This window comes from Patagioenas fasciata, chromosome 3 (assembly GCF_037038585.1).
Source record: "Patagioenas fasciata isolate bPatFas1 chromosome 3, bPatFas1.hap1, whole genome shotgun sequence".
In the NCBI taxonomy this organism is placed as follows: Eukaryota; Metazoa; Chordata; class Aves; order Columbiformes; family Columbidae; genus Patagioenas; species Patagioenas fasciata.
In genome coordinates this window covers 125616683-125632941 of record NC_092522.1, presented here as the reverse complement: position 1 = coordinate 125632941, position 16259 = coordinate 125616683, and the positions used below count along the sequence as shown (strand labels likewise).

General features: G+C 54.5%; 1 protein-coding gene across 21 annotated transcripts in view; it reads left to right on the top strand.

The window, feature by feature from the left end:
* Window positions 1–4742: 4742 nt before the first annotated feature.
* DTNB (dystrobrevin beta) overlaps window positions 4743–16259 on the top strand; it is a 190323-nt gene continuing 178806 nt past the window's right edge. For 20 of the 21 annotated variants that reach the window (XR_011738581.1, XR_011738580.1, XR_011738578.1 and 17 more), the window contains exons 1-3: window positions 4743–4889; window positions 5464–5542; window positions 14528–14595. Coding sequence is in view for 12 of the 21 variants with exons in the window: in XM_071807234.1 (XP_071663335.1) it covers window positions 14529–14595 (67 nt within the window). In the remaining 9 variants the exon portion in view is untranslated. Of the gene's footprint in view, window positions 4890–5463; window positions 5543–14527; window positions 14596–16259 lie in introns of those variants that run through there. The other variant, XM_071807231.1, reaches the window with a different exon arrangement.

Genomic DNA, 16259 nt, shown 5'->3' with positions numbered 1-16259 from the left:
GAGCAAACTCTCTTAAAACCGAAGTGGAACAGCCTGATGTAACTTCAACGCTGCCTCTGCGGATCTGCGAGGAACCGCGTGGACCACGATGAGCTCCAGAGGCTCCTTCTCACCCTAATTACTCTCTGGCTCATTAACTATAAGGACAGCTCATTAAATGCACGGGCTGCAGAGCCTACCTGTGTCTGAAGGCAGCGGGGCCACGGGCGGCCAGCAGGCTGAGTGCACAGCCGGGGCTTTCTCAAGCCCACGCACTGCCTCTGCTTTCCAGGCGCACCTGTCGGGCTCTGCTCTGTCCCAATCCGCTTCAAACACCGCACTATTTCTTTTCAAACGCTGTCGCTCCATGGCGCACACAATGTTTCACAGAGCATTCGATTACCTGCAGGTACGTGATGCTGAAGTTCCGCGGAGCAGGGCAATAACTGGCCGTGCTGGTGCAGGTCCATGTTGGTGCGGGTCCGTGTTAGTGTGGGTCCGTGCTGGCGCGGGTCCGTGCCGGTGCGGGTCCGTGCTGGTGCGGGTCCGTGTTGGTGCAGGTCCGTGTTGGTGCGGGTCCGTGCTGGCGCGGGTCCGTGTTGGCGCGGGTCCGTGTTGGTGCGGGTCCGTGCTGGTGTGGGTCCGTGTTGGCGTGGGTCCGTGTTGGTGCGGGTCCGTGTTGGTGCGGGTCCGTGCTGGTGCGGGTCCGTGTTGGCGCGGGTCCGTGTTGGTGCGGGTCCGTGTTGGTGCGGGTCCGTGCTGGTGCGGGTCCGTGCTGGCGCGGGTCCGTGTTGGTGCGGGTCCGTGCTGGTGCGGGTCCGTGCTGGTGCGGGTTGGAAGCTGCTCCAGCTGTGCGCCGCGCTGGTGCTGGCACCACCACTGACACCAGGTGGGATTCACCGGCCGCACTCCGGCACCTTTAGCCTCCACGTCCCAGCTGGACAGCGAGGGTTCCCCACAGCAGTGCGGAGTGCAGAGACACAGGAACTCACCACAGAACTGCTGCCCAAGGCGCCTGTTACCTGCGTGGGAGGCGATCCCAGGGTGTCCACAGCAGTTTAAGATTTCTCAAGCCAGCTGATAAGAATCCCGCTCAGAGGGCTCAATTCACAAAGATACAGGCATCTAAATGTCTCTTTATTGATCCAACACAACACTGTTAGCACCCCTAAACCCCTTATCTAACCCTGCACCTGCTTAAATGTTTATCTTCTCTAATGGAATAACTTCCAGCCCACGTTAGGAAGCGGCTCCCGGCCCGCAGGCCAAGCAGAGGAGCACGCTTTGTGTGCAGAGCGTCCTGAGACCCCAGGCGCAGACCCAACCAGGGCACAGCGGCCGCTGCCGCCTTTCCCCCCCAGCACAAACCTCTCCTGCGCACCTGCTCATCCTCAGCTCGTTGTCCTGAGACTACACCAACGCGCTATACGTAAGGACGTGCCCTCTCCGCACGCTTTCCGCTGCTGTTTGGCTGCAGCAATATCCTCTGCACTTTTGCTGTGGTTCCTCTTTTTTAATTTCTTCCCTGGAATGGCTTGGAGAGGCAGTGACTGAGAAAGGAGCGATGCTGGGCATCCTGGGGCAACTGTGCTGTCGACCACAAGGGAATGGAAAGGGTTTTGTGCCCATTCATCTCCTCTCCCAGGCAGTGACTTCGGTTTGGGCCACAGCCCTGCCTTGCTTTCCCCCTGTTAAAGACAGGGTTTGAGCCAAGGCACTAAGTACACAGTAGCGTGACTATATTGTCCTGTTTCTGCTGAGCAACACACAGCATGTGAGAAGGGAACAGTCTGTTCTGCCTCACCAGAGGACTCGGGAGCGGTGTGAGCGCGGGGCCGTTCCCAGCTCCGGCTGAGATCATGGGGATCGGGGGTGTCCCTGCGCACCGGGCAAATGTCACTTGTGCCCTCAGGAAGGGCACGGCAGGTCCAGCTGCACCTCCGTGCCGGGAAAGCGATGCAGTGAGTGAGTCTGGAACCATTCTGGAACAGAGAAAGGCAAGAAGGTGATTGAGAGCAGCCAGTGAAGGCAAAATCGTGCCTGACCAACATTATCACCTTCTGCAGTGAGATGACCGACCTGGGCCACGTATGATGAGGGCAGATGTGTACCTGGATTTCAGCACAGCTGTTCAAGCTCTCGCCCATAACACACGGATGGAGAAACTGGTGGAGCACAGAGCAGAGGAGGGGACAGCGGAGTGGCCCCAACACTGGCTGAGCTGCCAGGCTCAGCGGGCTCTGATCGGCGGCACAGGCCCAGCTGGAGCCCGGTCACTAGTGGAGTTCCTGGGGGTCGGTACTGGGTCCAGAGGGGCAGCATCTTCATGAGGGGGCAGGTGGGGATGAACCATCCCTGGAGACATCCCAGGCCAGGCTGGACGGGGCTCTGAGCAACCTGAGCTGGTGAAGATGTCCCTGCTCACGGCAGGGGGCTGGGGGAGCTTTAACTGTCCCTTGCCAGCCAAACTATTCTGTGATTTGATGACAGCGTCCAACCCCAGCACGTCTGCAGTGGATATGAAACTGTGAGGAGCAGGTGACAGTCCAGGTGCTGGTGCCACCATTCAGAATGGCCTCAGCAGGCTGGAAAAATGGGCAGAGAGGAACCTCGTCAAGTCGCCAAGTCCTGCGCTCGGGAGGAACGACCCCAGTCGTTCACAGGCGCGAGGCCGCACGGCCCCTACACACCAAACCCTGTCAGCCTGCACAAAACATGATCCCATCCAAACTGCCAAGCGGGAATGTCCCTGTCCCACATGAGAACCGCCTGGAGGAGGTTGGGAGAAGAGTAATTGGGCCGGAGCTTGTATATGCACACCAAAATACATTAATTGCTTCACCGCTTCAATGGTTAAACAGAACCATCAAATGCCAGTGCCAATGCCCATGTCCTGCTGCTGCGGAATTCACCAGCAGAAACAACCCTGCCCAGCCCCTCTGCCTGGCCGGTTCTGCTGCTGCTCACAGGCCTGACTCCAGATTCGGGGGAAAAACCACGTTCTCCCACCTACACATACATAGCTCAGAGTAAACATTAACGCAGCGCTAGCTAGAACGGCTAAGCAGCACTTCTTCTTCTCATCTTCCTCTCGGCTCATGGCAAAGCATCTCCCTCCCACACACGCCACGTGTGATGTAAGAATCCTGCCCCTCCCCCAGGGGCACAGAAAACATTTTGCAGCAGCAGCCGCAGCATTTCCACCCAGGGAGGCTGAGCAGAGGGAGCCGCACACGCGGGCTGGCCGGTCTGCCCACGAACACTCACGGACTCGTCATCGCTGTCCTTGCTTGTAAAACGCCCGGTTGCCAGCAAGCCAGGCTCTTGGTGTCTGCTCCCCAGGAACAAGCGCCAGGAGCAGAGGAAACGGCCTCAAGTTGCCCAGGGGAGGTTGAGGTTGGATCTGGGAACAATTTCTTCCCCAAAGGGCTGTGGGGCATTGAACAGGCTGCCCAGGGCAGTGCTGGAGTCACCATCCCTGGAGGGCTGGACAGACGGACAGGAGGTTCTCAGGACACGGGGTAGTGCCACAGTTGGTTGGCTTATGGTTGGACTTGATGATCCTGAGTGCCTCTTCCGATGGAAATGTTTCTATGATTCTCTAACACAGCCGATCGCTGTGCAGTGGCGTTGTCCAGCCAGGCACCGATGGCCAAAGAATGAGCAGGGGACACTGTCACTTGGGAAACTGCTGTTCCTGTGCTGGGGCGGCTGTGGGATGCAGGAGGTGCTCTCAGAGGCTCCTGGGGAACAAGCGACATGTCCTTCAATGCAGGTTTCCTTGGCAGCCTGAGCTGCCCTGCAGGCTGCGGGAGACACAGCCACAGAGTCCCAGAGTGTCAGGGGCTGAAGGGCCCTGGAAAGCTCATCCAGTGCAACCCCCCCGGAGCAGGAACACCCAGCTGAGGTTCCACAGGAAGGGGTCCAGGCGGGTTTGAATGGCTGCAGAGAAGGAGACTCCACAACCTCCCTGGGCAGCCTGGGCCAGGCTCTGACACCCTCACCCCAAACAAGTTTCTTCTCAAATTTAAGTGGAACCTCCTGTGTTCCAGTTTGCACCCATTGCCCCTTGTCCTGTCACTGGTTGTCACCCAGCAGAGCCTGGCTCCATCCTCCTGACACTGCCCCTTTCCATATTGATCCCCAGGAATGAGTCCCCCCTCAGTCTCCTCCAGCTCCAGAGCCCCAGCTCCCTCAGCCTTTCCCCACACGGGAGATGCTCCTCTCCACTCCTCTCCCGCAGCACTGACACGGCCGATGCGCTGCAGCAGCCCCGCAGAGCGCTCTGCCCGAGCCGAGCGTCCCCCGGCCCGGTCTCCCTGAGGGTCTCCTCGGTCACGTGCGGCCGCCCCCCGGCTCCCGCAGCCGCCCCCGGCCCGCGGTGCCGCCGCTCCGGGCAGCGCCGCCCCCCCAGCCCCACGTGGGGGCGCTGCGAGCCGCCGGCGGCGCGCGCTGGGGCAGCGGCGGGAGCGCGCGAGGCGGCGGCCGCGGATTGGCTGGAGAGCGCGAGCGCGCCTGGGGCCCGCTGGCCTCGGCCGCCGATTGGCTCAAGGGGGGGCAGGGAGCGCGCGAGGTGCGCTCACGCACGTCCGCCGCCGGAGCAGCGTCCGCCTCGTGATTGGCGGCCAGGAGGCGTCGCACGGGGCGGGGCTAACACTTTCGGCCGCCGATTGGCTGGCGGCGGCGTAGGGGGTGAGGCGGGCGCGGGCTCAGATTGGCGAGAGTGCGCGCGTGCCTGCGGAGGCGTGCTCGGATTGGCTGGGCGCCGCGCGGCGGCCGGGGACCGTTGGAGAGGGGCGGCTGAGGCGCTTGGCCGCCCGTGCCCGTGGGGCCGGAGCGAGCGGCGCCCGGAGCCCGCGCTCCGTGCCGGGCGGCCCGGGACCCCCTGCCCGCTGCCGCGGGACACAGAGGTGCGTGCTCGGCGGGACGCGGCAGGCGCCGGCGGGGCTGAGGCGGGCCCGCGCGGGCACCGCTACCGCCCGCGGGTGGGAGGGAGCCCGGGCCGGGCGCGGGGCCGGCGGCAGCGGGCCCGCGTTCCTCCCCTCCCGCCCGCGGGTGTCGGCGGCAGCGCCGGCCGGAGCCCCGCGCCTCAGCCCGGCGCCGTGGCGGGTTCGGCGGGTTCACCGGGCCTGGCGCGGGGGAGCGGCCGGTGCTCCGACGGGGCCCCGCGTACGCGGGGGAGAGCCCGGCGGGTCTGCCGGCCCCTCCTGCTCTGTGGAGCCGCTCGGCTGGAGCGGCCCCGGAGGCTGTGGCCGTGCCTCGGTGTTTCCTCCGGCAGCCGAGAGGTGCTGGCGGGGACACGGCGGCTGCAGCCGCGGTTCGGTGGGACTGACGGGAGCCGCGGTCAGGGCTGAAGTAGCATCATCGTAGTTGTGACTGCAGAATGGGGGAGTTGTTATTTTGCTGTGGAAAACCGTGGTTTTCTGGGAAAAAAAAGTTTTGTTTTGTTTTTAATTTTTATTTTTTTTCCCTCCATGTTTTCAGATTGTCTTTAAATGTTTGAAGAAGGAACCGAGCCCAGGAAAGTGGAAGTTGCCCTGAGAGACCTCTCAGTGTAATTCAGGTAATGTGCTCTGTTGTGACTGTTTGAGTTAAAGTTGTATCATGTAACTGAATTCAGTCGCCTGTGTGCCCCGCTCACATTACTGACATGGAAATGTTTCATTTGTGAAAAACTTCTGGTATGAGGTAGTGAATTCTGCATTTTATCTGAGGTATTGGACATGTAAAATACTCCTATGTGAGACACAATTGTTTATTTAAAAACCCCACATGGTTACGTTCTTGTGCAACAGATCCCTGCGCTGGGGAGGGTGACACGATGGGTGTTCTCACAGAGACCGTCCCTGCTCCGCAGGGCGCCGGGCTTGGAATTTCTCCTTTCGGGGGAATCGTTGATCCCCTGAGAATGGGCCGGACAGCACAAAGATACTTTGAAAATTGATTCTGTGCTGCTTGAAGTTCCGTGTCTAATAGAATCTGACTTGTTAAGATTTGGTCGATAGTTGTGTGTGACTGCCCTCTACAAATGCTTTGTACTTGTGGTTTTCTTTTCTTACTCTGACTCCCAAACCTGACTGTAAGGTCTGATGTTCTGTCTGGTGCGGCTGCCCAGTGACAAATATTCTGCGTGCCAGAACCAGTGGTTTAAAAAGTCAGAAGTCTCAGTTCCAGGTTTAAAAGTTGGGAAATGCTGGACTGAAGAATTGGTGGGGTTTTTTTTCTCCCCTCCCCCCATCTGTTTTTTCCCCTGGTAGGTGTATATGATCCTGTACTGCTAGGTGGTATCGTAAAGTACACCCGAAGGAGAGGAGGGACCCCAAAAGCATTGCGTTGAGACTGTTGCCTTTTGTGTTTCTTTTTCTCCAAAGGATATTTTGAATTAATGGGGGATTTAGATAAAAGGGCAAACATGCTGTTGACCTGAAGACTTCTTTTTAGGGAAGCTGGAAAGAAGAGGATTAACCACTGTGTGGGGCAGGGCGAGCAGAATTTCTCTCCCCAGAGCACGTCTGTTTTGCAGAGGTTGGCCCTGGCCCGTGCTGCAGTGTTTTCTGACGTTCTTTTCCAGCCCAGTCAGTTCATGTGTTACCAGCACCATCGTTCCCTGGACCCTTCCGTTCTTACTGTGCTTTCATCTGCCCAGGACGCTGCTCCAGAGGCCTTAACTCATCACCTTCACCCTATTTCAATCCTGTTTGGGTTTCTGCTTCTTATCCTTACCATATGTAGGATTCTTGGCTCCATTTGGTAGCTGTTTGATGTTTTATCCGCAGTGTGCCGCTGAGGTCCTGCCCGGTGCCCAGCGGCAGCTCCCGCTCTGGTGCTGGGGTGCCAGGGTTCGTTGCCTACTTGTGGCACGAGCTCACAAATTAAGAAGTGATGGGTGGTATACAAAACTCAGGAAGAAGTTGTAGTGGAAGAACAAGGGCTTTTGCAGTGTTGCAAAGCCAATTTGATTACCTTACACGCTCAGTACCACAGGTACCATTAGGAGAGGCAACTTAGGATTCTTGTAGCCGTGGTCGTGTGTTACCTGTGGTGTGTTGTGCAAGCTGACAGTTTTGAAGAGGGAGAAAATCAAGTCTTGCAGCTGAAACCAGCGCCTCGGGGATTTGTTGGCGCATTAACCAGAGTGCACAGCACGTTGTCTGCGCGTTTTGGAGTCGGGTTCAGGTGCTGCTCCCGTACAGGCTGTTGTAGAACCCAAATGATGTGTTCAAACGAGGCACTTCCTGGAACCTCTTTTAAGAGGAAAGTTAAACAACTTTCTCAGTCTGTAGCATTGGCACTACCGCTGTAGTTCCTGGAAACATCACCTGTGCTTAAGTGATACAGATTTATAAGAAGACTTGCACCAATGAAGATCTTTGGGCAACCTCAATCTGGAAGAAATGGCAGGAGATCTTTATAATGTGATAACTGTTCTGGAATTTGATTTGGCCAGTTGTCTCTCTTTGCAAATGAATGGAATTATGCCAGCAGCTTATGGTCCCCGTTCATACCTGACTTTTAAAAAGGTGGGATGTATAAAGCGTCTACGGTAGTTACAAAACACTTAAAATCATAATAACTGTGCTGCAAGTAGTTCCTGCCTGTGAGCGTGAGGTGTTGTGTAGTCTCTGTCAGTCCTGCTGCTTTCCAGTGCAGCTTTTTACTTCATTTCAGAGGTGGGAGAACAAGGAGGGCGTTTTGCCATAAAGCAAACAGTGAGGAGCCAAGTCCCTCATTTAAATTTCCGTAGAAACAGGCAAAGTGAGAAAGCTGAAGGATAAAAGCTCTTGGTTTTACAGAAGCTGGTGGCAAGCGTGAGCTATTACGGTTTTACAACTGGCTTACTTTGTTTTTCCTTCCTTAAGGAGAGAACAATCTCCATGGTTGTCCCCAGCTGGTCGGGTGTTTGGCGTGTTGTGGAGCGGGGGGTGGTTCCGCAGGGGGGCAGTTGTGGCTGCGTTGGGTGGGAGCAGCGGGGCAGAGCACGTGGAGCCCGGTGCTGCAGGCCCAGTATCCTAAAGGGAGGTTTTGAACGTAGTCTGCAGGGAGATGGGAGGCAGGGCAGGGATGAAGCGTCCTGCTGCCCTGTGGTTATTCTGTGTTAATACTGGTGGGGCAGGTTCTTGTAACAGCCGAATAGGTCATGAGAAGAGACTTCTGGCAGCAGCAAACAGTAAGGAAACTCGCCTGGGTAGCAGTATCGGTTAACGTGCTCTGTGATTGTGGTCTGCAGATGTACGTACAGATAGAGCAGAGCAGACAGCAAGTTGTTTGGAGGTGTGCTGTGAAATACGCACATTAAAGTGTTTCTTGCCATGGTTGCCTAGTGGATGCAACCAAAATCTGGTTTGGGGTTGTTCATCTGGCGCAAGATGAGCAAAGCTGCAGAGCTGGGCGGCGTGGGCGGCGCGGCCGGGCAGGGGGAAAGCGCAGCGCTAGGATGGGAGCTGCTTTCTCTACGTTCTTTTTTTATTTCAGTGCTAATGGAATCTTATCTTTTAATTATTGTGTGTTGGTCTTTTATTTATTTCTATTTGAATAGAATGATCACATCAAAGGAAGTCCCGAGGCAGCAGGGAGGCACTGCTGGTGTTGACTTCTCGTACCTGTGACTGTATATACCTTCACTTTCCCATTGGCTGTGCAAATGGCGGATACACTCTTAAAGTTTAGGTTAATGTAAATTCCTTATTCTATACTCTTATACGCTGCTTCTCCTGCTGGGCCGACACTGAATGTGTGGTGGTGACGCCTGTGTGAGGCGGGAAGGGCAGGGGTGGCAGGGCTGCGTGGTTGGTGAAGTTGGTGGCAGGTGATGGCGATCTGGAGCTGATGACGTGTGCTGGCAGTGCTCTGATCCTCTGCCGCTGTGGCGGGACGGGGTCAGAAGTGCTGGCGCTCCAGACCATCGCCTGGCAGCCCAGCCGAGGCTTTGTTCTGTCTGCCCACGGATGGATGTTACCCTGTGGTGCTGTGTTCCTGGCTCTGTTCCTGCTCCATCTGTTCGTCCGGGTTAGCAGAGAGAGGGCAGGAATGGAACTCAAAGCATTTCCTAATCAATGTTTCCTTTTGGTGAAGGGGCAGTGGTAGAGTCCTCTAGGCTCCGGGGAGCAGCTGTGGGTCTCTGTGGACTGCACGGGGCAGGAAGGGCGGTGAGGCTGGCGTGAAAGCCGGGCAGCGCACGCTGTGGAAATCCCCTCCAGGGTGGTGAGGAGGGGTGCGCTGGCAGCTGGGACACTTCCAGCTTCTCACTGCTTGAAAATCATGGTGTAATATTTCATTTAGCTAACATGAGCGCTGCTTTATTTTAAGGAAACAATTTGAGCTGCCGTATTTGCTCTTGTTTGCAGGCTCATGTTAAATCTTGTGTAGAGATGTTACTTTTAACTCCAGCATCCACATCACCAGGGCGGGCTGTAAAAAGCCATTGCTGTTCCTCAGGCCTTTGGGCAGTCAAGAAACGGAAGAGTTTGTGGTGGCTCCGGTTGCTGAAGAAGAGCATTTTTCTATCCCAGGTGCTGTGTCCTGACTGCTTAGTGCGCTGGAAGCCAGCCCTGCCTGTGCAGCGCGTGCTTAAATACCCTGTGCTGGCCTTCATAGTCTTCCTGTTCCCCGTGCTTAGCAATTCCTTCGTACTATAAATGAATATAGGTGGCGATGTACCTAAAATAATACCTTGTAGTACTCTTTTAAAGCTTGCTTTGGTTTTGTGGCTTGAATTTCCCAAGGCTCCAAACACAGCGTCTCTGTGCTCATCAACCTGGCTCCAGCCTTGCCTGGAAATTCTTCAGGGCAGGGATTTCTTTCTGTTCTGGGCATTGAACAAATAGTTCCTGCGTGGACTGAAACCTTGTGTCGCAGTCACTCGGCTGCTTTCGAACTCTACCTGCAGCTGCATTCTTTTTCTATTTTGCCTCGAGATAATCTGGAGCTGCTTCTTAAAATTAGCGTTAAAAGCTTTGGAAGGTTTTGAAAGAAACTTGTGATTAAGTAGTGTTCCTTGTTCCATCTTTGTTGGCTGGTACCTGGCAGAACCTCAGCAGCGTGGTGTGGGTGGGCGGCGCAGCGCGGGGCTCAGCGCAGCGCCCTGGTTTTCCACCGGTGAACGAGAGCGCCGGGCCCGGCGGCGGCTGTGCTGCTGCTCCGTGGCCGGTCAAACCCAGCACGGGCGTTTGGTGCTTGGGAACAGCTCCCGCGTTGAACAGAAGCGGCAGGCCAGGGAGCAGGGAAAGCTGTTGTTCTTAGTGCTATGGTTTTTCCTAATCTGCTCGGTTGCCCAGTCGTCTTCAAGCAAGTTTACTGGACAATATCTGCATGTTTTTGCAGAATCTTCTCTAAGAGTAGGTTTTGATCCAAGGGATTTGCAAAAAAAAAAGGAAGGAACTGTTGACTTGTATAGAATTTCACTGCAAAGTTACGATCCCTTTTCTTGGTCTTAGTCTATAGTCTATAGCTGAAACCATACAGAAGACAGAAGTCCAAACCAAATGCTTCAAGTGCTAAACCAGAGACGACATCAACACTTTTTCTGCAAGTACAGATATGCCCCGGATTTTTGTTCAGTATCTTAATCTCAGCGACAGCTTCATTCAAACTCTTACAAGTGAATGAACTGACAGGGATGAAAGCTTTTCTTTAAACCACCCACGGAGGTGCTTTCCTTCTAATTAGAGAACTGGCAGAAAGTTACTGAATTTCCCTGCTGTGGATCGAGTACGTGGAAGAGCAACGTGTGCCCCAGACTGGTCTCCTGAGGTTGTTTTCATTGCAGGTTATTTGTGAAGATAACTAGGTATAAACACGATTTTACACTCTCACAGCAGCTGCAGTCATCTCGTTGATATCAAGTATGATTTTTGCTGCTAAAATGCGACATCAAGAATCTGAACAAGCTCCAGTTGAAGAATTCAGAAGTTAACTTGTATTTCTGTGTTCTTCTGCTTGGCGGCTGCATTTCAGTGCAAACCGTGGTTCTCAAATCATAAAGATCAGGATTTCCTATGGAAATGCAGAAGAAAACAGAATTGACTATTTAAAGGAAAAAACCCACTGACTTTCTGGCTAATTAACTGATTTAGTGATTAAATTAATAAAAAAAAACAGCAAGGAAGCACCTGAAATTGGAGATATGGAAATGTGAAGTTTCCAGTGTCTATAGTGGGCAGTCCCCATAGTGGCAGGTGGGGACGAGCAGCAGCGGGACCCAGGGGGGTGGCTCGAGTCGGTCCGGGCACGGGCAGGCAGCTGTTGTAGCCCGGTTAATGTCGCTCCGTGTCCCACATCCCGGCCGGGGAGGACAAGCTGCTGCTTTAGGCCGTTACCTACAGCTGATGAGCTCCAAGAAGAGCGAAACCTTTTAAGACGGGTCCTGTAGTATTGGCCTGGGAGCGGCTGGAGAACGCGGGGCCGTGGTGCTGGGCTGAGCCTGGCCCGGCAGCGGGGGCAGGCGGGCGTTAGGCTGCTGGGTTTGTCTCTGGGGTTTATCCAGCCGGGTGTGACGCGCGGGTGCGGGAGGGAGCTTGGGCGGGGAGAGCGGGGGCTCTGCATCTTCCTCCCAGCCCCGTCCAGAAGGGATCCTCCTGCAGCGGATCGCTCAGGCTTAGAAACGGGCTGTCAGTGATTCTAACAGACCTCGTGTGACTAACGTCATTTCCACAACTTGCCCATGGATCTGCCAGTTTCTCTTCTCTCTCCGCTCTCCTTGTCCTCCGAAAGTGTACCTCTGGCCCAGGAAGATCATCTCCTGGGTGTCTGCCCCGTCACAGGTAACAGCAGGAGGGTCAGCACGGAGAGCTTGTGCAGCTCAACAGAACACGGAAGTTTGTTTTGGTGAGCAGGTACAGGGTTGCTGAGCTGTTCATCTAATGACAATTTAAAATCTTTTGCTTCCTTCAAGACAAGACGCTTGGCGGAGGACCTGAGAGAACATTCCTTAGGACAGGACTTTCCTGTGACCGTACCCGAAGAATCCGTACAAGGGGACTGCTGAGCGTGGCTGGTGTGTCCCTGCAGCTCTTCGCACCAGCAGGGCAGGTCACTGATGCCGATCTCGTCTCAGGGCGGCTGCTGAGCAGATAACTCACTCATTGCCTTGCAGGGACCGTGAGGGGCAGTGCTGCTCCTTTGCCACACAGAGCTGCGTGTGGAGGGCAGCGTGAGCGGCGGCTGGGCACTGCGTACAATGGTGTTCTGTGGCGTGGGCTGGGACCTCCCAAAAACCACAGGCCCTGACACCGCAAGGGCAGGAGTGTCTGTAGGGAAAGGGGTCCGTGTCCTGGTAATATTGGGACTTTAAATGTGCACCTTAGCAGGCAGAAGCAAAATGAATTGCAGCCCGTAATATACAACTGGTTCTAGTGCTGAAAAACATGGGGTTGTCCTAGAAGTGGGAGCTGGGAAGGTGGAGTGAGGGACATGTGCACCCGGAGCCTGAGGACTGGGAGATCGAATATTATCAGGATTGGGTTTTTCTGGTGTTGCAGAAGATTCAGGTGGTGTTGTCCCATGACAAAATAGTCTCTACTAGAAACAATTTAAAATATCAAATAACTGTAGCAAGGGGGAGGTCGGGCTCTGCTCCCCAGGAACAAGCGCCAGGAGCAGAGGAAACGGCCTCAAGTTGCCCAGGGGAGGTTGAGGTTGGATGTGGGGAACAATTTCTTCCCCAAAGGGCTGTGGGGCATTGGAACAGGCTGCCCAGGGCAGTGCTGGAGTCACCATCCCTGGAGGGCTGGACAGACGGACAGGAGCTTCTCAGGACAGGGGGCAGGGACAGGGCTGGGGAATGGTTGGACTCGGTGATCTTACAGGGCTTTTCCAACCAAAATGATTCTGTGGTTCTGTCTACCCGTTGGAGTCCATCTGTTGTGGAATTTAGAGAGGGACTAGCACTGCAAATAAAGCTAATTACTGGAACGGTAATTGGCATTCTTTGAGGTGATATGCGTGTTTCTTGTGGAAATCAAGAGTTGGTTGCAGAAGCTCCGCGGGCTGAGGCTGAGCAGGGGTTCCCAGGGCCCGATGTCTGAACAGCCGCTCTGCTCTGCAGGGCAGCCCAGCTCCAGCTACCGCATCCTCCAGAGCCTTGGCCGAGTGGACAGGACACTCCTTTTGCTTATGGATATTAGCTTAAGAGCATGGATTTATTTTAGGAAACTGGAAAAAAGGTAACTTTAGCATATCTGCGAAAATGCCCCTTAGAAACCAAACAAACCACCACAACCCAGGAACACGTTGCTTCTGAGTCTGAGATTTCCTAAAGTAGGAAAAAAGTCAGGCAATAAAGTATATTTGTGAACTGCTCTATACCACCGTGCACTTGTTTTCCTCCTCTGCACAGCTGAGGCAAAGGTTTTGGTGTCAGGCTGGATGTGTCGTGTTGAGCAGCGAGTTACCAGCAGGCGCTGCCTGCCCCGGCGCAGCTGGGACGGCGCTCTGTTTGGCTCCGCTCGCTCTTCCTCCGGTGGCGATTCAGCCCGGGACATCTGTCCTGCGGGGGGGCTGACCAGGGCTCCCTTTGCAGGACCAGCGGTGGGGACTTTGCCCTCCCTCTCCCCACTCCTTTTTTTTCTTCTTCTTTTTAGGCATTTAAAAACCATATTGAATGAGTTGGTGAATCTGGTAACAAAAACATAACGTCATAATTTCAAGTGAAATTTTACACTGATTCCGATATTTTGCCTTTTTTCCGCTGGCATTGGCTGAGATTTGGCGTCTGTCTCTTGGGAGCCCGCGGCGCAGGGGGTGTAAGGGCTGCGGAACGGTGCCTGCGCCTCCCTGCCTCGGCCGCGAGCTCCGCTGTGCCGCTGTCCCTTCTTCACTCTGCTTTCCTAAGGAAGGAGGGCTGCCTGACCAAACTAGGCTTTTTTTTTTCCTTTCCACTTTAATTGTATTTAAGATCTTTAGTTCCCTGACAAAGATGATTTGAGCTCAGGCATCGGGTTTCCAAGTGAAGTGGATTCTCACAGGTTTTGTTCAGAGGACGGGGCTGCAAAGCGCCGGCCCGGCAGGCAGAGCCGCTGGAGCCTCGGGCACCACGGAGAGGGGCGCCGTGGGCCGGAGAGGGGCGCCGTGGGCCGGAGAGGGGCGCCGTGGGCCGGAGAGGGGCGCCGTGGGCCGGAGAGGGGCGCTATTCAACGTGTTTCCCTGTTTGAACCGCGAAGCCTCCGGCGCACACCTGCGGGGCCTGGCTGCCTTGGCTTGGCTGCCTTGGCTGCTCTTGCTTTCTGTTTGCAAACAATCCCTTTGAACAGAACGGATTTTTACATGATATCCTTATATGTATGTAGCATCTCTGAGCTTTGCAAATTTAAGATTAGCAACCAAAATGTTTCCTGTACCACGCACCACTTTAAAAGGCATTGAACGAATGCGAGGCGTATCTGTGTTACGGAATGCGATCGTTATCGGGAGATGTCTGTCTGTCTGCTGGTCTTTCCATTTACCAACTCCAAACAAACTGTTTCAGTTGAGGGGGAAAACGTTGTTGTTCACAGTAAGCTGCTCGTGTAACAGAAATTCCAGCACCAACAGTGTTTGCCGTTTTTGTCTTCAGAATGATTGAGGAGAGCGGGAAGAGGAGGAGGACAATGGCGGAGAAGAGGCAGCTGTTCATGGAAATGAGTAAGTAAGAGATGTGAAGACATAATGTCGTTTATTCTTTACTGAGCTTTGCTTTGGTGGTTCCAGGGGATCACTTGGACCTTGGTTCCACAGCCTGTTGCCTCCCGTGGTGGCAGCACCCTCAGCCGCCCCAAAGTCGCTCATTTCTGCTTTGTGAAGGAACATCCACATTTCTCATATATGGCAATATCTAAAGTGTGTGGACAGCTGTTAATAATGACAGCAAACACATCTCTTTTTACCTTAAAAGATATGAGTGTGACTTGGGAGAGAAACGGTTTGGGGGTTTTTTGTGCAGACCCCTTGTCTGAAGGAGAGGCTGTAGCTGTTATTAGAAATCAAATGCCTGCTCAGAGAACATAATTTAAGGACATGAGGCATAACAGCCTTTAAAAAGTTAGGTGCAGTTGTTGTATGTTTGCATGGCTTCATGTGATTTTACTTTCCTCTGGGCACACAAGGCTGTGGGCAAGTATGTCCTATAATTCCAGTTACAGGTGGAGGTCTGTCTTAAACCAGTAGTATATTCCTGCTGTTTTGCTGAAGGAGTTCTGGAGTACCATTCTTGCTGTGGCTATAAGCACCTGGTAGCTTCAGGGACAGTGTAATTCCTGGCTAATTGACATCTGCTCCATCCTGCTCTGGCACAGCATTTCTGCCCCGCTTGCACCACTTTACCTGGTGCTGGAGTGGCCGGTCCTGTCCCTCTTTGGCTGTTGGTGCGACCCCGGCTCCTGTGCTTCTCTGCTCACGTTTGCTGAGCGAAGGTGGTGGGATGGTGAGTCACATCCTGGATGTTAGAACCGTGTCCAGTGCCAGCAGCACTGCTGCTCTGGAAGTGCTTTGGCTTTGTGGTCCTGTAGTACAGAAATGAGCCTGCTAGTTGGTAGCTTTGGCTGAATTGTTAAAAATGCTCAGAATTCTGATGGTGCAAGGTGTTGGTGTGCAGCTGTGGTTCTTGCTGTTCATTACTGCTGGTAGTGCTGGTGTTCACAATTCTAAACGGCGTTTCTCTGGGGGCTCTTTGCACAGCACTGTGAGAAATCTGAGGGCTTCAGGCTTCCCCTGCCCTGTGCTGGAATATTTCACTCTAGGCTGCACATGTTTGCCTTTCTAGGTGAGCTTCATGCACAGAATAAATGTGTGGGGGGAAAACTGATGCTTTCAGTGACCACTTGTTGCTGGTCAACACACAAGTTTACCAATGTGTTTGGATAATTGGTCCTGTGAGCGCAGCCTGGGCACTCAACCCACCGGACGTGCTGCCCAGGATGCGCTTGTTGGGCTTGCAGTAGGTGTGTTGGTTTTGTCTGACAGGCGGGAGTTGTGTGCAGGCTATTGTGATTCTGTGCGCTGCAGGACACACATGGAGTTATCTCATGGGAGGGTGTGAAGGAGAAGGAGCCAGGCTGTTCTCAGCCTGGGGGCAGGGGACAGGGCAACGGGGACAGAGTCCCAGAGTGTCAGGGGTTGGAAGGGCCCTGGAAAGCTCATCCAGTGCAATCCCCCCATGGAGCAGGAACACCCAGCTGAGGTTCCACAGGAAGGGGTCCAGGCGGGTTTGAATGGCTGCAGAGAAGGAGACTCCACAACCTCCCTGGGCAGCCTGGGCCAGGCTCTGACACCCTCACCCCCAACAACTTTCTCCTCATATTTAAGTGGAA